The sequence below is a fragment of the Alligator mississippiensis genome, chromosome 4, assembly GCF_030867095.1.
Source record: "Alligator mississippiensis isolate rAllMis1 chromosome 4, rAllMis1, whole genome shotgun sequence".
Taxonomy (NCBI): Eukaryota; Metazoa; Chordata; order Crocodylia; family Alligatoridae; genus Alligator; species Alligator mississippiensis.
The window spans coordinates 82,099,215-82,123,548 of record NC_081827.1 but is presented as its reverse complement, the minus strand read 5'-3'; the positions used below and the strand labels follow the sequence as shown (position 1 = coordinate 82,123,548).

The following is a 24,334-nucleotide window of genomic DNA, read 5'->3' as shown; positions in this document are numbered from 1 at the left end:
TATTTGCTTAATAAGTTTATTCTTTTTTTGCAGCTTTATAGTCATATTTCATCAACTGGTACAACAAAATATGTTTGGATATAAAAACAAAATACAACAAAACAGATCTTGTTGACATTGTTGCATGGTATCTATCCAGGTTTGTTCTTAAGTTTTATTGTTAAATAGGATACTGTATTTGTTTAAGCAGGTTTCACGTATATCCTGACCACTAGCATTCCACATACAGCAGCTTATTGTTGTGTCCTTTAAATATACAAAATAAGAATGTTTTTGGTTTGTTATTTATAAAAAAGGGGTATTATTATATTACATAGCCCAGGAAATATTGGCAGCGTGCTCTTTGGCCTTCATTCGTAGAACTGCAATACTGGAGGACCTCCTTTCAAATTCTGGCTTGGTTTCAAATGCATGTCCGTTGGTAGCCCCGGAAAGTAAAGAGTCAGTGAAAAAATTGTTGAGGGGTACATGGCTGAATTGATTTTGGTGGTTTGAAAAGCTTGTGTAACCAGAATCTGTCCGGGGCGAATGAGAATAAGGCGTCATGCAGGAGGAAGTGTCACGTGGTAACATACAGGAAGTAACCACAGAACCGCTAGCTGCATTTCCTGGCCACAGATTGTTCTGAATCTGGAATATATAAAATAAATCAAATTAAATTTAGATATTTTTTATCTTGTTCTCTGCTTGCTCTCTTCATGTCGCTTCACTCAATACATCCATAATTAGCTGCACTGTATAACAGTAGTGACTACTTTACTATTTCTCTTAAATTACTTTAAAAAATACAGTGAAGATACAGCATGAGTAGGAGTATTGGATCATGTGCCTGGGAGCTAGGGCTGCTAATTCCTGTTTTCAGTCTTGCCATTAACTCACTGTATGATATTTTCCACATCATGGGCTGGTGCCTCCTGAATCTGGGAGAGCACCCGATCACTGTGTGGGGGCAGGGGAGTCTCCCAGCAGCCGATCACTGAGCAGCGGGGGAGGCCCAGTGGCCGATCTCACCGAGCCAAGTGCTGCTGGGGAACTGACCCTCCTCCCGCACGTCAATACGCCACTGCAGGGGGGGCACATCAAGCACCCACTGATGCTGCCAGCAGCGTCACTCGTGGAGACAGCTCTGTCAAGAGGGGGGCATGTGCCCCCCCATACGCCTCCTATGCATTGCCTATGTTCCACACTATTTAATGTTATACCTCACTATACCCATCCTTTAATGGATATAAGCCAATGAAATCAGTGGACTTCATTTGGATTGTATGTGTAAGAATACAAAATATATAATACCCACTGCCACTATAAAAGCATTTGCTAGTTGAAAATATGTAATTTGTTTTAATTTAATAGAATATGCAAAACTGAACTAAACAGACTTAAGGTTCTCAAGCTACTGATGTGTGAGGACACAAAAAAATATTAAGAAATGTAATAGCCTCAAGTAGCTGTGTATTAAAGCAAATGAATCCAGAAGATATAGACATGAGTCATAATACATTCATGGCTTCTTTCTAAAGTGGTTTCAAAAAGGGTTTTAAGTAAAAACCCCTTTTCATGATGTTTCTAAACAAAATTACACCCGTGAGCATTTCTTTCAGCTTTCTGCCTTAACTGGCTACAGTGTATGGCATTTTTGTTGGAAAAGGTTGCATGACAGACTAGGAGACAAACTTTGTGGTTACTAGCAATGTCTGCTGCAGATTTGGTGTAACCGCTTATGCAGGGTTTGCTGTGCAATGCCTTTCTCAGCTTGGCAGTCACTTGAAGGCTCCTTTTTTTTTTTTTTTTTTTTTTTTTTTGCTTCTGGCTTTCTATCTTCTCTGTATGCATGCTATTTATGAATGTATGTTTTTTTTCTCGTATTTGATAGATGGTTGTATAGAATAATTTTTCAGCACAACTCAGTTCCTGCCTCTCTCTCAGACTATATGTATGTATATATATTGACTCACCGAGCACTCTCCAACCAAACCTCACATAAAACACTCCCTCCTTTGTCTTTTCATGGTCTTTACCTTGCATATCCCTCTATTGCAGCCACCTTATTCATGAATAGACTTTTTTGATTATGCAATCATGCTCTCTTCATTCAACTATCTCCTTATACACTTATCTCTTTTACATGGCCTGGCAGCTCCAATCTTTTGTAATACACTTCTTTTCTGTATAATAAATAAAAGGAAATCTATAAACTTTACTAACATGACAATAAATCCAAGCAAACAGGTTTTTTTTTTCTCTCATACACTGTCAAGAACAGCTCTACCACGAACTCTATACTCTTTATTTACTGTGGACTTTTACTCATTCTACAAACATGTCTGTTTGAAACATCTTCACTCCAACATGTTGGGTTTGGACCTTTATTATGAGCTTGTAAAGTGTGATACACACCTTTGGTGCCACATACTTTCAAGTGGCAGGATTTTTCCATAGTTAAGCTGCTCACTGTAAAACCAGTTTTGCCTCCTCTAAATCTGTAGGTCAAGGAATTTTGGCTTCAGTATAGGTAGGTTATCTCTATGATGAGGGCAATTTTTTTTTCTGCCAAATTTGAGATCAGTTTGAAATAATTCATTATAACAGATGCATACAATGTTGTGTATGCATAAGTATATAAATATTGCTGGGGTTTGCCTACTACTTTGTAGCAAACCTGCATAACCCATCAACAAAAAAGAAAAGAGATAAATTATGGTTCATTGAGCTCCTCTAGTTGAGATCTTGTGCGCAGATATAAAAATCTGGTTATTAAACTCTTATTTTCAAAGTTAGTATTTTAAATAGTAATGTTGGTATGGGTCATAGGGAGCTGTTAAATTAATCTGGTGTCCTTGGCAGCTTCAGATGCAGTGTTAGAAGTGAAAAAAAGTAATATAAGAGAAACGTTCCTTGCTAAGTTTCCTGCAGAGTACCTAGGGCCAATAGGGAAGAATAACCTCTCTTCCTGATACTCTTGTCTATGCACACATGTGTGCACATATTTTTCACACCTCTTAAAGATCTGCTCCTGTGCATCTCAGGTATTCTGCTAGAATGGAGAGAACAAGGTCCTTGACAGAGGTGATCAGGTACTTCCTCTTGTGGATCTCTTGGGATCCACAGGAGCAAAGTGGCCCAAGTGATGCTTAGGATGCTTAGGTGGGCATCTACCTGCCCCAGCTTTTTGAAACTATTGCAAGGATCTTCAGAGGCCCACAGAATCTCACATGATTCTTAGACTTCTTACTCCCCAGTGAACTTGCCTGAGCCAATTTTAACTAGTCACAAGATGGCAAACTATTTTGGCCCTTCAAAAACCTGTTAAGACTTGTGATTTGAAGAATGATAAGCTCCAACAACATTCAGGGGGTTGTTTCAATTGCACAGGAGGAGCGAAATCTACCTAAAATCTTCCCTCTCATGTCCTTATCTAGCTATAGTAGTTTTGTCCTACTAGTAAGTACAAACACAAGAATCTTTTAAACATTTCAAATTGCCATGCAGTGAATGAGATATCTTTCTATTCTTTATGCTCATTCCTTCAAAGCAAGCCTACTTCACAAACTCCTGATTAGAAAATAATTTACTGCAGGCCTTCTGCTTTTTGAGGGCCCAATACTTGGAAATGCTAAAGGTTGGCCTGTGCCAACAATAATCCAGTAATTATTAGGCTTAGCAGGAATGGGTCAAATCCTCAGCTGGTGTACATTAGCATAACCCATGCCAGTTTACTTTACCCAATGATCTGCCCCAGTATGTCTATAATGGAAATCTAAAACTAATAGTTACACACTAATGCTGCATATCACTCAATGTTATATTCTACCAACATGCAAGACATAAAGTTTCATATAAAGACATTATGTTGCCAAACAGCATGCTACAACTATGTAGTGATCACGTGTGTCTACACATGATCGCCAGCTACATCATCATAATGGTGCACTCCCCAGGTATACTGTGCCACTATGGCAACATAGTGGTGAAATTTAACCATGTGCCGTGCACCTAGCACAGTAACCATCTGTCCTGCTCCATGCTTTAGTACTTCCAAAAGGAAATACTAAAGCACGGTGCTGTATTAACTTCACCATATGGCGATGTGTAGACGCACTCATTCTGTGTGATCTAAAGGCTATAGTTTTATAAAACTCCTCTTGTGTTGCTGTTTTTATGTTAAATGGAACTTAAAGAAATTAAAAATTTCACAAAAATTATTGATTTTGGTATTTCCAGACTACTTCAGATATTTATCCATTATTTATTATCCAATTACTTCTGTAATTAATACACATTAGACCAGGAGTTTTCAACCTTTTTTACTAAGTGTACCCCCAGCAGCCCCCTTTTTAATAAGTGTACCCCGCCAAGGTGGGTGGCGCGTGGCTGGATGGCAGGTGGGGGGATGGTGAGCAGCTGGATGGTGAGCGGGTGGAGAAGGACACTGCTGCTCTTGCCCTGCCCAAGCCCTGCTCCTGTGAGGCAATGGCACTCTGTCCTCACCTGCCCCGGCATACCTGTGGGAACTTTCAAAGTACTCCCAGGGGTAGTGTACCCCCAGTTGACAACTGCTGCATTAGACAGTCTCATTTATCTGTCTTGCTTAATATAGTCTTAAGAAAGCATAGCCCAAATTCTGCTACTGTATAGGCTGAAGAGATATGAGTCCTGACAGAATTTTGTCCCAAATCTGCTTGAAGTGCCTGAGAGAGACAAGTAGGGATTTGACCAATGGATATGCCCCCCGTACTATGGATAGTAGGCCTGTGTGAAGCAACTAGTATTTGCTTTGGATTCAGATTCAGCTGATTTGAGGCAACAGTGATTCAGTTTGGTGATTCAAATCACTGTCCTGAATCGATTCGGCCAAATCTGATTTGGAAATTTGGCTGCTGCTGAATCTCCAAATTTCTGAACCACCCCAGCCCATTCTCTGCCTGCTATTCCAACCCGGCAATGGCTGCCCCGCCTGTCCCAACTCCCAGCACTTGGGAAAAATAAGTCACAACTCAGCGGGTGCTACTGGGTGGGGGGTAATCCCCACTGCCCCATGCTGCATGGGAGTTCTGCATAAACCCCCCAACCCTCCCCAGCCCCCTGGGGGGTCGGGAGGTTCATGGCAGAGCCCTCCATGAATTGTGGGGCAATGGGGGCAGCAGGGATCGCCCCCCTTCCCAGAAGCACCTGGTGAATGGGACTTTTTTTTAAAGTACCGGGAGCTGGGGTGGGTGGGGCAGCCATGGGGGGGTCTGGGAGAGCGGGCAGGGGTTGAGAGGGCTGGGGGAGCAGGCAGGGGATGGGGCCTGGCAAGGGTCCCCCCATGGTCCCTTCCCCCCTCCTCCAGCTCCCCTCCCCCACCCCTACTTACCAGCTTGGAGTCCGGCTGCAGCTCCCTGCTGCAGCCACCAGGGACTGCTCGAATCATCGAAGCTCTCCAAATCTTCGGAAAAGATTTGGAGAGCTTCGAATTGATTCAAACCTTTTTATTGGTCTCCTGATTCGATTCGGATTTGGAGATTCAGCCACTGAATCGAGCCGAATCTCCTCTGAATCAAATCAGCACCCAAAGCTTCGCACAGACCTAGTGGATAAGTCTCCTGTGACAGACACACTTTAAATATTTTAAGGTCCAGTTTGAAATTGCATAGAAACCTATGCAATCTAGAGATGACACAAAGTCAGTCATTCTTGTGACCTTGTTTTTACTGACCTGGGTTTCAGTCAAACCATAAATAGAGTACCACAAATGTTCATGATATTTTTATCCTAAACACATTTGACTTCAAAGAGACTGCACAGGTGTGAGGCCAGAATAAAGTCCACAAATGCTCAAATATATTTAGGCCTTGTCAAATGAATAGCAAACAAACTATTGATTCTTAAAGCTTACAAACTGCCCACGCAGATTCCTTTAGCAAAAAAAGGAATTCCAACAAGTTGTTCAAATTTGAAAAGCAGAAGATCCTGGAAAAATCTTGCAGCTTGCTTCATAAGGATGCTACATGTTCTAAGCATACAGTGGTGACCCTTTTTGGCAGGCATGCCACAAATTAAACCCTAGCCCCCTCCAAGTGTCACTCTGACCCTGCATCTGGCAGAGGCAGCAGAACAGAGGCAGGGAGACTTGAGCCCCAAGCTGCACAGAGTGGAGCGGGGCAGGAAACTGCTGCAAGAGAGGTGTCACTGCCCCCAGAGCCAGGTTAACTCTTCTTTGGCCCCACAGCTACTAAATGAGGATCCAGTGCCCTGAATTAGGCACAGGCTGCAGGGCCAAGGAAGAGTTAACTTGGATCTTGGCAGTAACACCTAGCATGTATTCTCAGAACAATGTTCTGTCCCCTGCTCCATTGCACATGGTCAGAGGCTCAAGCTCCCTTGCCTTCTTTCCTGACCACCCGAGGTTCACATGCAGCTATCAACAGCTGCCTGTGCCACTTATAGCTCATGTGCAACAGATTTCTTAATGATTGTACATGAAAAGTATTCTGCTTTCATTGTGCATGATATCATAGTTCTCCTACTTAGAAAGGTCTTATTTCATGAATGTCTCAAAGTGAATTTCTAGGTGTAAAATATATCCTGGAATTAAAAATAAATATAGTAATGCTTTACAATAAGTAGAAATTATCAGAGCTGCTTCTGGTATGTGAGGGGGGAAAGGGACATTATGTACATGAATTTAAAGAAAATATTTTTCCTCTTAAAGTCTTGTGTGATACATGAACTATATAAAAGGCAATTCAGGAAGGCTGTGAATAAGGCTATACATGCCATACATCTCTGGTTTCTGTTAACATCACAAACAACATGAGCTTTGCTCTTGTGGTTACCATGAAATCACCAGAACCCTTCAACATATTTACCTACTGTATGTTTTATTTATATTTATATCCTGCCAGATAGGGAAAAATAGGGTCTGATTTCATAGCTATGATATCAAAAAAAACAGAAAGTCATAGTTATCATTGTGATTATGATGTCACTTCCTTAGAATATAACCTTCTGCCTGACAGAACTGGAGTAAGAAAATTAACTCAAGTATTTTATATTCCAGTTGGTTCTGTTTTCTTCCATGTAAAAAAGGCCACGCTTCTAGGGTGCCAAGTCCCAGATTTACCACAGACTTCTTATGAAACTGCTTGGCAAATTACAACGATACTCAAAAGATTTCTGTGTGCCTAACAATAGCAGCAGGAGATAAGAGCCTAAATATCATTGAAGATATCACCTGTCATGAGTGACTGGTGCCTCCTGAATCTTGGGAGGCACCGCAGAAGACACCAAACCTGTCGGGGGGGGCACCAGCCCTACCGACAGCATCAGTGTCAGCCATCGGGGGGGCCCTGGCCCAGTCGGGGGGGCATGTGCACCCCCATCCACCCCCTACCAGTCGCCTATGTCACCTGTTGTGTCCCACTATTATGATAACAGATCTTTCTTATATCATTTGTCTCATGTTGTCTTGTCTATACAGTCTGGAAGCCTCTCTTGGTCTCTAGATCCTAATTAATAAATAATAATATGGTAAAGAACCAGGTCCCTGCCACTGTCTCTGTTTCTTGCTTGACAGTACAAAGGGGACAACAGCTGCCCTAATAGGGTTGCCAAGGATTCCCCAGATGTACAAAGGAATGTAGGAATGTCCTAACGGCAGAACGAGAGAGTTGATAAAGACAGGGCATGTCTGCTGTTCTCATTCTCTCACTCCCTTTCTTTTTTTCTACTCTTCCTCCTCTCCGTTCCTGTACCGCCACCACTTTTTGGCACCTCAAGCCAATGGAAGCTTCTAAAAGAACTGACTTAGCACAAGTTACAACAGCAACTCTATTGGGCAACTCTGAAGTAGGCCACAGGTCAGTTCAGTCTCTGGTTAGGCCAAGAAACAGGGAAGTATTTCTTCTTTGCTCCCTTTTGGTACATGAGCTGGCCAGACCAAAGTTGACCCAGTATTCTAAATATCACCAAGTTTTATTTCTTGTAGAGAGCACTTATCAGATATACTGTAACCCCCAAAATCTTTGAGCTAGTCATACAACGCTGTCATGACATAGTCAAACACTATACTTCATATCTTTGAAGGGATGCTATTAAGGGGAAAAATCCCACTACAGAACCACCGGGTAGTCTTGTCTTCATAGACTGACTTTCACCCAAAACATTTAAGCACTTGACGTTCCAACATAAAATGATGAGGGAAAGGCAATACTGATAAACCAAGGACCAAATATTTTAAAGTTCTAACTGGTGAAGTGACTATGGTGCTTTTATTGAGTAGAAGAGAAATGTGTTGTATGTTGTGCGGCCTGATCAAAAACAAGAGGCACTGCTGCTTAGCATGATCAGTTCTAATGGCTATAAGAGTGACTGTTACTACAGAGTACTGTAGACAAAATACTTTTGCCTTTAAACTAGCTAGCAATCTTAATTACTGGTAACAGACCTGTGCAGGAATACAGAGCTCAATACAGGTTACAAAATCAGTATGAGAAGCAAGGTAAATATTTGGATAGTTAACCCATGCTGAGATCTGTTTAGTTGCAGCCAGACTGCTACTAGTACCCAAGTTAACTATTTTAACGCAATCCATAGATCCTCTACACTACTTTACACATCTACTGCTTTGACTGCAGTGTACAGACACCCATACTGGTACTGTGGTTATCTGTCAGTTGGCTATAGTAAAAACTTATTTTAACTCTTTTAACATATGGTATATAATGCATACCACATGAGAGATTGAATTTGAACATGTAACTTTGGTTAATGGGAGTGACCTATATGCATCAGGAGAAAGACTGACTTGGAATTATGATACAAGAGCTTAATAAGCATCACATGCATATTTATACGTATTTGTTACATGCTTGCATTGCCAAATGGAATAGCATGATAGTAATGGTTGGTCACTGTTTCTTTTCTACCGTTATAGTTTCCCACTTCTTTTGAAGCTCCAGATTTTCTTTGAAAAGTCACATGTAGGTGACACACATGTAGGTAGTGGTGCATGCATGCCTTCATATCTACTCTTGACTGCATTAGGAAAAGCAACAGGAATTCAACTGCAGTGACACAAAAGAGGGACAAAAATACTCCAAAAGTGTGGAGAAAGAAAATAGTAGTCTGAGAGAGTTCCAACATGGGAGAGAGAAATATATTCTGCTCCTATTATTTACATGTAATATAATATAATGACTGAAGTTCTTAAATGTATGGATTAGATTTTTATATGGGTTAAGTTTAAAGCAATCAGAGTGAAACTAGACTGACTGCTAAACCTTAATAATGCGGGATATAAGGTCAGCTTGCAATACTTAAACGGATGAGCATAGCTGGATTAAAACAAGCCAATTTTGGCTTCTACCATATTTACTTAAACCCAAGACAAAGTTTTCTCCCTCACTTAACATGGGGAGGGGAGCCCCTCATCCTGAAATTGAGTATGAGGTGGGTGGGCAGGCAGCTGCTTCAGTTCCAGCTCCAACCCTGGGTCAGAGCAGGGATGCAGCTGCTGTCTATCACCCCTACCTACCACCTCTGCCCCCCTGCCTCTCCCACACTGCATCCTCAGGCCCCTGCCCCGCCATATCCACACCAAGCCTCTGCCCCCCACCACTCCCCCTCTCCCCACCCCACTTACCCATGGGCAGGCTCTATTCCCACTGCAGCCTGGAGCATGGCCTCAACCTAGCCCATAGCAGTGCTGCCAGCTCAGTGCCACTGCTGGGGTTGGGCTGGGGGCCATCCTCTGTTCTCCAGGCTGGAGAGGTGATGGAGCTTAATGGTAAGTGGGGGGTAAGTTGGGGGAGAGGAAGAGGTGCAGGGGGAGTAGAGGCTTGAGGTGGGTGAGACCGAGAAAAGCGGGGGCAGAGGCTCAAGGCAGCAATGGGGCAGGCACAAGTTGGGGTAAATGGGCAGACAAGCAGCAGGGGGCAAGCTGCTTGCCCCTGCAACACTGGCTGCCCACTCCACCTCCATACTGCCTATCCCCCCTGGCCTGCCCTCCTGCATACCCCGCACTGACTTCCTCAACTGCTGTCACCCCACCATTCCCCCATTGCCTGTCCCCTTACTGCCCTGGTCATTGCCTGTCTCCCCACCACTTGCAGTTGGGCAGGGGGGATGAATTTAAGATGATCCTCCAATAATTAGATTCTATACATGGAAAATGATAAAAAAATGTATACATTTTCTGCGCATAGAATCTAGTTATTGGTGGGGGGTCATCTTGAATTTGGGTAAATACAATATTTATTACCTAGTACTTCCTATGGACCTATCACTGACACTGGCACTAGCTTCCCTGAAGGTCATGGGGTTCTCTCTCCCTTTTCATACCAGTCTCCAGAACTGACCCTCTGTAGAGGGGTGAGAAGTGCATGGGCAGTAGGTCAGTGCACCCTCAGAGCCCTGAAATTATTCTTCCTACCACAGTCACAATACTTCCATGAAGTAAATCTGCCCCCAGGTCTGTACCTTGTAAGTACAGTCTAGTCCTAAGGTGTCTTGGTCATGTTTTTCAATGTCTGGCACATTTTATCCTGTCAAACTCTGACTTAATAAGGTAAACATTTTATTTCTCTCTTAAAAAAATACCCTGTGACAAAAATGTATTTCATCAGTTTTACAGTACTGAAAAATGTGTATTGCCACTAATGACATCCAAATAAATTTCTAATTAAAAAGGTATGTGTTATGTGTTTTTATCGTAAGTCAAAATTTGCAAAAACCACATTTTACAATATTCAAATTTGAAATATTCACATTCAAAAAATATATTAACCAATGTTGTGGTTGATCAGAAAAGCTGAAAACACGGTGGGACTTTTTAATCAAATATATAATTTTTAGAAAGTTCAGGTATCAAGATTATTTTGTCCTACAGTATATTCGATGAGCCTAAATCCCAACAGATTGGCAAAAGATTGTGCCCCAAGTACTATATTAAGTTCTCTCAGCCACTTATTGTTAGCTACCCTTATAATTTATGGGAGATAGGCATGTGGAAACACAAGAGCAGAATTTGGGTGGCTTTGGCATTTCCAGTTGCTTTTTCAACATGCTGGCCAATTGTTTTGCACTGCAACCTCCATCTACAGTCAACAACTGTAAAAGTAAATTAGGTCAGATCAGAATAGATAGAGCAAACAATTATGGTCTGTAAAAAAGGCCAAAAATAAAGTGTCTGTTCCTATTTTCAAGATTAAGATGTATAATTTAATAGCTCAGGCTGAATAACAGAAAATTCAGACACAACCTTCCAGCTCAAATAAGTTGAAACGATTCTTTCTTGGTTATGGGAAAATCCTTTAGTCCCAATGCATTAGAAACATCACATTGTCACTTTGTGTGTGATGGGGATAATCAGTGGAAAAACAGAGCAGGGGTTCTCCACACCCTCTGTTTGCTGCACAGCAATGCTATGCAGTTGTCTGTTTCTACTGGACCACAAATGGGATATGTGTTTTGGGAATGCAGCCATGGGTGGGTTCAAAGCACAAATCCACAGGCTGCAATTCCACAATTCAGAGCAGAGTTTCACATCTGTTGCTGCTCCTCAGGCCACACAGCAGTGAATACAACAGCTTTTCCCAGTTTCCCAACTTATACAGTGGGGAAAGGAATATGATTGTATCCTCTCTAGAAATCATGTATTTTTATAGGCAAAGACAAGGGTGGGCAAATATTCATCAATATGTAAAGGGATTTTATAAAGTAGTTCTAATTAGTGGTGGTCCCCGCTGCTAAGAAAGCCTCTTTACCTAGGTATACATCAGAGCAATAGCAAAAACTTGGCTGACTAGTTTACTTTGTGTTGTTATTTCTTGTTCTAAGTGTTGGGCCCCTAGGATTGCTGTGTTAACAGCAGTCACACTAGAAAGTCATAATTCATAATTCATGATCAGAATCAGAAAGAAGCAAGCAGAACACAAAAGTAAATCCTGACTGACCTGTAATATAATTACAGAATATATTTCTAATTCACCATCATGTCAAATGCCTCTCAGACATTTAATAACAATAGTAAAATTAGAAAAACAGAAATAACAATAGTTATTTGTATCTTTCTCCCATATTGGCAGTCTGATTCATTTGTAAATTGTGTGATCTCTGTGTGTGCATGCATGTGGGTCTGAGCGAGGCAGAAGTCAGGCCAAAGACATTTGAATACAGTGAAACTAGTGTTCATTGCCCTTCTTCATACTAGGTTTCACAGACCATATTTTCATTGCCTCCACACTGCATCCAGGAGCACCTTTTACTTCTGCTCAGTGCACATGGAGTCCCAGAAATGAAGAAATGTAGCTCCCTAAAAGAAGCCTTGAGCATGAACCAAGGAGTATACCTGACACAGAGTGGTGTATGTGGCATGCACACCCCAAACTATTCTAAGCTGGCTATATTGCCTCATTTTTGGGATTTGACTCATTTCTGGGATTTGACCCTTGTATTTTAGTTTAAAATTGTATTATTTCTGTTTAAAGTCAGCAGGGAATCTGTTTGGTATAGTTTTCTCATAAACACAGGCCCAAATCCAAATAAATATATCTATGCCTGTTCTTTTTTTGTGCCAATGTGGATTTGTATCCACCTATATATATGTCTGAAAAACACATATTCCACTAAGGTTGACATGGCTTGCTTAAGCATTTACAATCAGAATTTCTATTATAAATCCCTGTTTTTCTTTTACAATTCCGTGATTAAAAGTTTCATTCATGCTGAAACTTGATAGGCATGACATTAACCTAGGCAAAAAAAATTCACTTGGTTCATGGGGAAAAAAAGCAATGACTTTTGAGCAATAAAAAAGTATAACAGAGACATTTTCAGTGTGTGCAGGTTTATTCTCTTTGGCACTCTCCTGTAATATTAATTTTTTTTTTTTAAAAACTAGCAACAATTGACAAGCAGTTATCATTTAATGTGGATTACAACTTTCTACACTTTATGGTATTTTAAAAACACACTTTTAGTATTTTAACAGCTTATGGATCCCAGAATGGTGTGTGCATTCTTTTGTAGTCTGGTACTACTGAAAGTTCAGCCATTCAAAAAAGATCGTAATATAAATAATGATGCTTAGGGAGACCTATTTCTTAATATGGACAAGTTTATAGTCGGGCTGTCTGTTTAAACTGATTAAGTGAAAGGCATTTGGTTTAAGAAGGAACCTTGCAATAGGCATTGTGAAAAAAGGCAGGTTTTGTTTGGGGATCGACAAGAGCCACTTCCACGTAGTGATCCCTGGTAACGTCTCTGACAGCCAAGAGCTCCCAAATCAACAAAAATGACAAAGCACAACAAAGATAAAGATACAGACCCCATTTTTGTCATACAAAAGAAGGTATTGCTTAGGATTGGCCTGTGGCACTCATAATTTTTTAAAATTATTTTAATAGTGAGGTGGAAATGAAAAAGGAATAGGAGAGATACATGAGAGTGGATTAAAAGTAAGTAAGAACCCATTATATAGAAACAAGTAAGCAAAAGAACAGCAAAGGGATTTGATATTAAAGACCAAGGGATAGGAGAGGGGAGAACAACAAAGTGAATGGACGTAGGGCCTGAGAAGGAAAGAAAAGAGAAACCAAAGTATAATGATTAAGAAGGATTTGATCATCATCTTCCCCACCTTTAGGTCTAATCCTGAAAATCCAGAAACATCTCTTTTACTTCTATGCTTGTGCACAATCTCATTATCTTCAATAGGACAACTTGTGTGAATATACAAATGCATGTGTTTAAATGGCTGTGAGATTAAGACCAAATTTCCAAGTAATCATATAATAAAAGACCTCCTGTTATCAAAACATATTCAGAGTGGCATGATAGCTTTGATTCTTAATTATTATATACAAAAAGTGAAACTCTGTCCAAATTATTATTAATAGCAATATTCCCATTTATATCAATGGGGTTAGGATTTCATCAGAAGAGTACATTACTGAAAAACATCCCTATGTATTCTATATTCTGGAATCAAGAAAGAAAGCTACACTAACTGGAACTTTTTAAGTATGAATCAGCTTCCATAACAATCTCTATTTAATAAAAAATTACAGCAGTGTACTGTGAAAGCTAATTATTCTGTGTCAGTGTTTGAACTGTTGTTTGTAGTCGCAGCTCCGATGATTACAAAGTCTTTTGACCTTTATAAAAAGCATAAAAAACAAAACATCACTGGGGGGAAATGAAAATATACAGTAACTAGTGAGCGTGTGTGTTGTAGGGGAGGACGGAGAAAAAGAAAACAAATGCCTTGGCCGACACTGAGTCTCCTGAAACTCTTTGTCCAGGAAGGACTACGGTTCACCAAAAAAAGCCCTGAAGCTACAAAGGCTACAAAATGTTATATTTATTTAAATATTTTACAAAGGAAAAGAATTTGAAAAGGGATGATGTACAGCAGTTACAGTGTAAGTGCAGTGGAACTGATGGCTGTTCTCCCTCTAGGTCTCTGTATGTATAGCATCATCGAGACGCAAGTTTAAAATTAAAAGGAAGGAAGGAAAGAAGGAAGGAAGAAAGGGCAAATATCCAAAGCCTTAGTGTAGTATACTAATCTTAGTATATAGGTAATAATAATTGAATACTTAAATTGAGTTATAATCATATTGATGTGCAGGGAGGAAGTCCAAGCGTTGTTATATATTATTTACTATACCTGGGGGTAGCTGTCAGTCCTTGGCAGAACAGATATATCATAGGTGGCAGCAAAATGGCTTTTAGCTTGCTGGATCTGGCCATAACGTTCTCTTTTTCTCCACTTTGCTCTCCGATTTTGGAACCAAACCTAAATCACAGAAGCAAACAGCAATCAAAAAAAGGCTACTGAAGAGGCTTTACTAAAATCAAGAGACTTTGGAAGGCAACTGTCAAAATGTCCGTGTTTCTATGAAGGGAGAATTTCTATTCTCCATACAAGGTCTACTGAAATGAATTCTAGTTATTTTAGGTACGTATATAGGGAATCTATTTCTTTCCCAGTGGCTAAAAGAAGTAGTCAGGGAATGACTCAGTTTTTTTGAGTAACTTGCTGAAGCTGCGGCAAGTCATACCTAAAAAAGTTTCGTCTCCTAGTATTATGATTAGCTGAGCTCTTTATTTAAGGTACAGGAATAAAAACGTTGCCTGGAGCAATAAGAAAATGGAGGGAGAAGCTGGCCACCAGCCTGATGGGTTGTGCCAGTGATGGAGAGGCCCATGAAGGAATGGCCACAGCTAGTCAAGTTTGGGGGAAAATAAGCAGTTATGGGACTCGTGTTACTTTGTAACAGAATATAGTGAATGGTCATGGCATCATTTTCCCTATTTTGAGCAATGGGAGGTCTGGGAAGGAAAGGAAGTTCATGTTGGTTCTTAGCCAATGCTCACTAAAATCAACGGAAAGAGTCCAGTTTATTGCGGACCTTGAATTAAGTTTAAGGGTTAAGGTTAAGGTATATCTACACTGCTCGGCCATGATGCCAAGTTTGCACTGTACTGAGATACACAACACCTGTTTTTCTTGCATTACCTCCTAAACAAATATAGTGAAGCTACCTTAGTGTTACACTGATGAGTGTCAGAGCTTTTGGTCCACGCACAGAGCCACACTATGGTAACTATGTTACTTCTGGTCTGGGGTGTTATATGTGTGGAACATGCACAGTGTATCTCATTACCATACTTTCTGGAGCTACAGGAAGCATAAGCATATCTCTACTTCTAAATATTTATATTGCTTTCATCATTTTGTTGTCTAAAAGCCTACAAAAAGAGTACTTCTTATTCTAATGAGTTTGATGGGATCCTTCTGACAAACAGCTATGGAACTTTAGTGCAAAGGAGCCTAGATCTGATTTCATACCCTCTTCCTAGCCTTTTATATAATCAATTAGCATTACAAATTGCCGTAGTGCACACCCCTGCACATGAGATTTGTTACAAGAAAAATTGTCCCGCAACGGGCAAACTGCCCTTGCCCAGGTCTCCCAGCTCTTTGGCCATGGAGAGCTGGAGGCTGGGAACAGCACCCGTGCTGGCCCCAGCAATCCTACTCGGTGGCCTGTAGCAGGAGGGGCACAGGTCGGGCAGCACAGAGGCCTAGCTGACAGCCAGAGTGTTGCTCTGGACAGCTCGGCCTCCATGTGTGCTGGCACATGCTTGCTTTGTGTGTGTTGGGCTGCTTTTTGTGCCATTTTTTCTGTTTTCTGGTATCAAATTTTGGCCCCATGCTGGAAATTTGCAGTGCAGGGCATATTTTAACATTTGCCACATGTGGTTTGTAGTGCCACAAAGAGGTTTGCGGCACCACAAACCGCACACCCCTCCATGTCTGGATGTGGCCACTGGGCGCATCTATACATGCTATTAATGCACCTGAATAAACTTTGGCACAGTTTGCACCAGAGTTTATCGCTCCTGGGTGCAGTGTTTACACATGCACCTCAGACCACAGTACATTGAGCCAAAGCAGCACAGCCCCAGCAGGCAGGGGGGCCAGGGGAGGTCAGCCTGCCATCCCAGAGCTTCTCCGCCCTGGATCATTGTGTTGCAGAGGGCTGGAGCATGAGGGTGCTACAGTGTGGGGCTAGCCATCAGGCAGACCCTGCACTGTGTCACCTTTATGCCACAGCCAGCCCTGGTCACCAGCTACACATGCATTACAGCAGAGTAAATAATTCTGCCATAGAATAGTATTTGTAGTGTGTAGATGGTGACACTTTACTGAGAGTTAGTCAACTTTGCAGTAAAGCTTACATGTAGATGCACCCACAGTAGCGAATGTTTACTCATAAGAATCATCCCACTAAAATAAAGTAAATACTCACAAAAGTAATTGCTCCTCAACACCAGTAAGGACTGCCAGGTCAAGCCCTTATTGTTCTGCAATGGGCAAACATTTCAGTTCTTGTAACTAAACTCACTGTGGTCATCACTGTATAAAAGATGGTATCTGTCCCTCTACTTCATTATGTCTGATGCAACAATAAAGCTGTGTGATTTATACTCCAGAATAGCATATGAAATAAACTGTGCCTAAGGTTGCAGGGTGAGGAAATAATTTAAACTCAACTGTCATTAAAATGTAAAATGGAGGTATCTGAAAATGTTTCTGGTAGCTAACAGTGGTTTTAGTGCTTGTAATTCTTGGGGATTTTTACCCTGGTCTCCTTTGGGACTCAAACTTGCCCTTGATATCGTCTGAACAGCAGGGGCATGTTATTGCTCAGGTTAATTTCCCAGTACTTACTGCAAATTTAATATGGCAGTTTTGAAAAATGTCCCCAGCAATCAAAACAAGGCACAGACCTATACCTGTTGAACATATTTTCTAAGGACTTGTTGGTAAATTTGTATTATCTATCATGCCTGGGGCTCAACAAAAAGAAAAAGAAAAACATTTTTTCCTGCTGTCTCCACAGGAGGCACCAAGAACATGCCAAGGGAATTTAGTAATGAGGCTCTTTCATTGAAAAAAGACCTTGACAATCTCCTTAAAATGGGTGCCAATTACTACACTGACATGCAGCAGGAAAGAGAACAACTTAGATAAATTAGGTTCAGGTTGGCGCGCTCTGCATGTATGCAGGACAAAAATTAAATTGGATCTTGATGAAATGGCGGTGAAGGGAAATGTGGGTAGGGTATCCAGCTGATCATTTTGCTAAAGTAAATAAAACAATTTGCTTGAATGTATAGTAACTAAAGGAGAAAAAAGCGCACACATTTTCCTTTGACAATCCCCCAAAATGTTTCTGTTTACATCACTTTACTAGAAACTGACTCTTGGCAAAGATAAAGTAACAATTTGCCTACACAAAGTAACGCAAAAATCTGCTGCTTGTTATCCTTGAATTGCCAGATGCTTGCCTCTAATGATGTAAGGCATTTTAAATTGCTTAATCTTGTGATAGAACACTTTTGCTACTTGGGATAAAAATGATCACCATTTCCTTTTGTATTCCTTTCCCGTGTGGCTGATCAGAAATGCAAATAATGGTTGTTTTCTAAGCAGGCGAAGATTTTGGATAAAAGAATAGAAAACAAATGTTCTGAAAGTATGTTAGCTACACAGAAGTTTGCACCTTTAATCTATCCATTTTCATACTTAAATTTCAGAAAGCCTAACAAAAAATGTGAGCAGTTTCCACAAAGTCAAACAATAGGTCTGAAACCCATTCTTCCATTTGTATCCATGCCGAGTATTACTTTACTGTGGATAATCCCCCTGATCCCAACGTGATGCAATTGAAATAACCATGGTGTTAATGTTTTACATGTGTTTCTTTTAAATCTAAGGACAAACTAATGACTAAAAGTCACACCCAAGAAAATCCTTAATTTTTTTAAAAGATTGATCTGTCAGGGTTTCAGTGGTTAAATTCACGGGACTAAATTTTCTTGACATTAGTAATGTTGCGTGGGTGCAGCCAAAAGAATTTGGATCCTGTTGTCAAATGGCAAGAGTGCCTATGCCACTTCATTGAATACAGACGTGCAAAGACGATTCATTTCATTCAGGTTATTTCATTGAATTAGATTATAAAAGTGATCTCAATTTAATTTCCATTTGTGTGCATGAAAACTGACCTTTATTTCTTACTGTATTTTTAAACTTACAGGTTGTGAAGTTGTTACCTCATATATTGGTTAATTTTTTTTTAAATCCTATTCTACAAAGATTCTGCATTACTGATATTCCATAAACATAAAAATTGAATATCACTGGAGCTCATATGACTTCTAAAAACAGAATAAAATTTGAAAATGCAACCACTAATATGCTGCTAAACCTAACCTTTGAAAACAAAACTCAAAAGCTATTGTTATTTTTTCAGCTTTTCTTCATATTTAATTATTTTGGTTCAACATTAAATATGCATGCACAGATTATTTTGCATACATGTATTATATAAACCAGTTATATGTACTGTTAAGGAATACAAGTATAATGCTAAGTAATTAACTGATGAACAATACAGTTAATTCCTAGGAATTAAAATGCAGGATTGAAAGCAAGCAGAGGAAACTAGCTTTGAATCCTGGAAGGTACTGAGTACTCAGCTCCCATTGAGATCACTGTATCAGGTCCTTACTATACGCATATGTGGTTTCAGTATAGACTCTGAAAGAAATGTGAAAGTTGATTACTGTTTCAATCCATAAAAAATGTAGGATCCACCATACTCAAGTTGTGTTTCTCAATAGAGCACCTTTTTTCATATATCTCATGCTGACACTTGGTGCATGCACTGCCTGAAATGTTAAGGAAAGCAGGATTATCAGAAACCAAACTTCCTCCTATATTTCTTTTTATTTCTTCCCCTCTCTGCAAGTTTCCAGGGCACTAAAGCTATTTTAGAAAGTTATTTTATCAGTTCAAGTAACTGGTTCATCCTTACACACACAAACAGGCACAAAAAAGAAAAATGTAAGGTTTGTTACAGTATTACAGACTTCTATATAGTCTTTCAGTGTGCTTTTGATCAGTCCCTAGAACATTTAAATTATCCTGGAAAATGTTTAAGTTAGTTTCCTACCTGGACTCTGGCCTCAGTGAGCTCTGTTCTCAGAGCCAGCTGTTCTCTTACATATACATCAGGGTAATGGGTTTTCTGGAACACTTTCTCCAGTTCCTCCAGCTGTAAACTGGTAAAGGTGGTTCTGTGCCTCCTCTTCTTACTGCTGGAGACATTGCTGTCACACTTATCACCAAGTTCATCCAGTTCTCCCTTCTCCTGCATCCCTTTCACTGGAGACATTCTAAGACTGGTGCAATTGTCCATGGGCCTGTTAAGTTCTGTGTGAAGAGGCTGTCCTTCTACTTTAGTAATCCCATAGTTCACTGTACACAGGGGGGGGAATAACTGGTTAAGTAAGCTTTTAATTCTGAAGTTCTGTAGAAACACATAAGGAAGCTGCTCAGTTGTATTTATACATTTCAAAGTGATTTCATATGACAAGGTATCCTGTAATAATAAATTGGATTCGTACCGATCATATTTTCACTAATGGATGAAGGATGGAGAAGTTTCCATGGGAAGATTTACAGATTTCTTGGATATTGCAAGCCAAACAAAATAGGCAATATTTGAAACCTCTTTAAATTAGACTTGCATCAATATAGAATTCTGACATAAAATAAATGGTATAACATAATGAATTCTAACATAGAATAAATGGTATAAAGCTCCTGACAAAAATGCGTTTAAATTAGGACAAATTAAACAAAAGGCTATGAAAAATGCAAAATAAAGAATAAATTAAACATTTGTAAATTGACTAACCAAGAACAACAAAAGCAAATGAAAATAAAATTAACAGTGCTCACAAAGCCAAAAAAGTTCCATATAAATTCTCTTGGATTTGTTAACTGGAATAGTTTTCAATTATAGTTGCCGTGATTACAAACTGTAGCAGTCTGTTCAAAAAGCGAATTAGCTAAAAAGGATTTCTAAATGTCTTTTGCATTAAGTATAGCAAAAACACGAATTATTTTTACAAAAAGAATAAGTGACAAATAACAGTTAAAATACCTTTAACTTTGCATAAAAATAAATTAAACTGTTTTAAACGTCACACAGTTTAGATAAGGCATGAAACGTTACAAAATTTTGAAACCTTTTTTTTTTGCATAAAGAAGCAAAAGAAACTTTTACTATACTACAACTTCCATGATGGATGGCATTTGGAATACCATTGTTTTAAGGTTTTCTGACATTCTCAGTCATGTACTTTGTTGAACGATTGATCCAGTGCAATGCATTCGGGTTGATTTTATTATACTATTTATCTATTCACCAATGCCAGTTTTAACAAAAAGATTATTTGGCTAAAATCAGGCTGAGTGAACAAATACATGACCCCCAATATAGAGATAAATAATTCAGTAAAACACCAAGCATAAATTAAAGAAGCTAATTAACAATAACTACACTCAATAAATCAACCTGCTGTTGCTTTTCTACCTAACACTTTTTTTTTGTTGCTATTTTTAAGAGTAAAAGACTGCCATTGTATTTTTGGTGCTGCCTTTAAAACGGTGCAAAATAAAATACAATTGTCTCAAAAATATTTTCAGAATAGTTATTTATTTAGTCCCATTGTTATACCTAGGAGTTTATCACCATATCTAGAAACTTTCCACTAGCCAGCACTGTTTTTTTTTCCTTTTAGTGTTTTTTAATAAATACTGGACTACACACAGAGAAGCCAGTTGGAATAAAATGTCAGAACTGCAACTAGTTTATTTAAAAATAAAGAATTAACATGTTCTATATTTTTGTGTGTGTGTGCTTAACTTCCAGAAATTCAAAACATATTTATCAATCAATTCAAAAATATACTTTAGAAAATTGTACTAACATAGCATGCAATGAACAATAAGTATATTCTTGCAATCGAGTTAAGTAAACCATCGTTCTAAATAAATGCGACGTTATTCCATTTTTAGCCCTTAAAATGCATGATAAATAGTACATATTTTAAATGATTAATTGATCTGGAATATCGGGGGGGGGGGTTAATAATTAACAGTAACCCAGATTTATTTTATGACCAACTTGGCAAAGGGGAAAGTTACTTCCGAAGGGTGTATTAGAGCACTTCATTTTTTGTAATTGGCATTTGCACTGTTTGGGCTGCTTTGCAAACGAGTGCTTTGTCAAGATCCCATATTTAACTGGCTCGTTTGAAAGCAACGCGATAGATACGAGGAGCAAAAAAGTTTTCTGAGAATTGCAGACGGGTTTTCACTGCCTGGAAACGAAGTGGTCAGGTCTGTGATAAGAGACGGGAAAGATAGATGTCTTGTTTTGATAACATTTGACTTGGCTGGGCTGAATGTATTCAGAGAGGAATGCTTTACCAAGCAGATACCGTGAAGGACCGTGCCTAAGGTGGCTTGATATCTGGAAAGAAGCCTTCTTGGTTAGGAAAGCTCATTTGCCCAGGATGGGCAGCAAGAAACCATGCTTGCAGGGCTAAGGAAGCATCTCCAAACGATTGTTGGTTGGGGTTTAAACCCGTCCTCGGTTTAATGTGCTAAGGCTGGGAGCTGCAACGATCATAGATTCAAGGATCATACAATCCTAGAAAATGAGGGTTGGAAGGGACCTTAGGAGCTCATCTAGTCCAACCCCCTGCTCAAAGCAAGACCATCACCCAAATAGATCATCCCAGCCAGAGTTTTGTCAAGCCGGGTCAAGGATAGAGATGCCACCACCTTTTCCAGCGCTTCTCCACCCTCCTAGTGAGAGGGGCTTTCCTAATACCCCATCTAAACCGAGATGATCATAGCTGCAAAGCGCACTCCCGCAGCTCCTCTCCATCTGAAACTGCATCTTAAAGTGAAGTCGCCTGTCATACGACTAGATGCTGCATAGATCCCAATGCCTGCCAAAAGCTACTTCCTTATGGTACAAGCTGCAAACTGCACTGCAGCCCGTAACAAAAGGACCGGCTGCAGAAAAGCTGCTGCTTTATTTTTGCCCCCCCCCCCCCCCGACTCCTGCTCTACACCCTGCGGGGGGATTTCTCGTTAACGGGGGAGGTGGGTGCTTTGCTGGCTGCAAACGTGGGCTCTTATTGTCGGGCTGGGACTTGACTCTTTTGTCTTGCAGCAAAGAGGCAAAGCAGGGAAGCAGGCAGGAGCCCTAGGAAAGGGGCTGGCTGGGTGGTTTTCCAGAGGATCTCCAAGGGGGTGATGGAGCTTGAAAGTCCTTGCACCCCCTCCTCCACCTCTCCCCCTCCCAAGCGTTAATCCAGGCATTAAAGCGCCTCCTGTTATCACGGCATAAAAAGAGCGACCCTGGGAAAGCAGCAGCACTTTCCAGCATCCTCGAGGCAGACTCACCATTGCTGTCCTGGCAAGGCGAGGTCCTCTCCAGCCTGACATGATGCTCAGCCCTTGGCAGCGGGTTGAAGGCCTGCACGCATTTGCTGGCGGGGGTTTTGCTGTAAAAGGACTCGTTGTCCAGCGTCTCCATAACGTGCTCCAAGGTGCCTCCTGCTCCCATGTAAAAGTCACTGGTCTTACTCGGGCTCTTCAAGACAAACTTCTCGCTCAGAAAATCCATAATCATCTAAGGCTGCTGGGGAGCCTCTTCCCTAGACAGAGGCAGGGCTGTGAGCAGGGGCGGGAGGGAGGGAGAGACCTTGGGAGCTCACGAGAGCTGCTGCGCCTCCCAGCCTTTGATTTGTCTGGTCTTGAGAGGGGGGACCCGAAGTCGCTTTTTATATCTTGAAAGCCCAGCAGGGCTCCTTGCGCAACCTCCCCTTGCTAATGAATATGAAAATAGGCAGGCGGCTAACTCCACCCCGGGTTCCCCCAGGCCCGAGCCCGACGCGGGAGGGAGATCCAGGCCCGCTTGCGACGGAGCCGTTTCAGGCGGACAGACGCGCAAGCGGGGGGAGGCGGTTTCCCCGCCGCAAATGGTTCCCCCTTGCTGCAAAGGAGAGGGGAAAGTCGAGCCCTCCCCCCGCTCCCCCCAGCCCAGCCAAAGGCAAAGTTGGGAGCGGTGCAGCTTCGGGAGGCATCGCCAAGGGCCTGGGGCCGAGCAGGGCAGGGGCGATGCGGCCGGAGGCGGGGAAAGGCGCGGTCTGGAGCCCGAGAGCAACCCGGGGGTGCTCGGGGGGGGGGGGGGGGCGATGGAGGGAGTCAGAAACGGAGGGAGTCCGCGATCGGGCCGGCTCCGGCTCCTGCACGTTAGGTGGGTGCAAAGCGCCGGAGCAGGCCTTGCCCAGCCTGGCCCTCGAGCAGCCCAGGGCTTGGACGCGCCCCGATCGCCCCCGGCCCGGCCAGCCCGGTGCTGGCCTCCAGCGCGGCCCGCACACGCCGGGCCTGAAGCGGCTTGCGTCTCGTGTGGCCGCAGAGGAGCGAGGGTTACATCTGGGAGACGGGGCATTTCATCCGGGGCAGCCCCCCCGGGTCCGAGCTGCTTAGTCCATCGGCGGGGCGGCTCGGGTCCCTCCGCTCCAGCTTTGCGTGCCAGGCCTTCCTCCCGCCGCTGCAGCCCGGCCGCCCTGTGCCCGCTTCGGCAGCGCTGCCCGCCCGGGCCGACTCGCAGGCGCGTGGCACCAGCCCGGGCTGCAGCTGGTGCTTTGGACCGCTTGGCATTGGGGAGGCGGGGGCGGGGGTGTGGATTGAACCCTGGGCAGCTGTTCAGCCTCGCCCCCCCCAGCTCGGCCACGGGCTCGTTCCCCCGCAAGCTGCTGGAGGCGCGGGGCTGGCAGGAGCCCGCCTGGCTGCAGGGCGCGGGGTACGGTCCCCAGCCCCATCTCCTGCATAGGGGACGGGAGTTCAAATGAAATCATCACCCCCTCCCCCGAGCGCACACACACACACACAGACACTGCTTGTGAC

General features: G+C 41.9%; 1 protein-coding gene across 1 annotated transcript; it reads right to left on the bottom strand.

Annotated features, from left to right (window-relative positions):
- On the bottom strand, positions 1-23,340 carry ALX1 (ALX homeobox 1). Its single transcript, XM_006267902.4, has 4 exons — positions 22,826-23,340; positions 19,512-19,816; positions 14,651-14,779; positions 1-630 (listed from the first exon to the last, which is right to left on the bottom strand). Exons 1-4 carry the CDS (start codon positions 23,052-23,054, stop codon positions 310-312), a joined length of 984 nt encoding a protein of 327 aa, XP_006267964.1. The 5' UTR covers positions 23,055-23,340; the 3' UTR covers positions 1-309.
- Between the last annotated feature and the right edge of the window lie 994 nt (positions 23,341-24,334).

Bases quoted from the DNA above. Each gene is read 5' to 3' on its own strand.
- ALX1 (XM_006267902.4), bottom strand. From the start codon at position 23,054: ATGATTATGGATTTTCTGAGCGAGAAGTTTGTCTTGAAGAGCCCGAGT. The intron at 14,780-19,511 runs GTAGGAAACTAA...TCTGTGATTTAG, and splicing joins TCACTGAGGCCAGAGTCCAG to GTTTGGTTCCAAAATCGGAG. The intron at 631-14,650 runs GTATAGTAAATA...TATATATTCCAG, and splicing joins GGACTGACAGCTACCCCCAG to ATTCAGAACAATCTGTGGCC.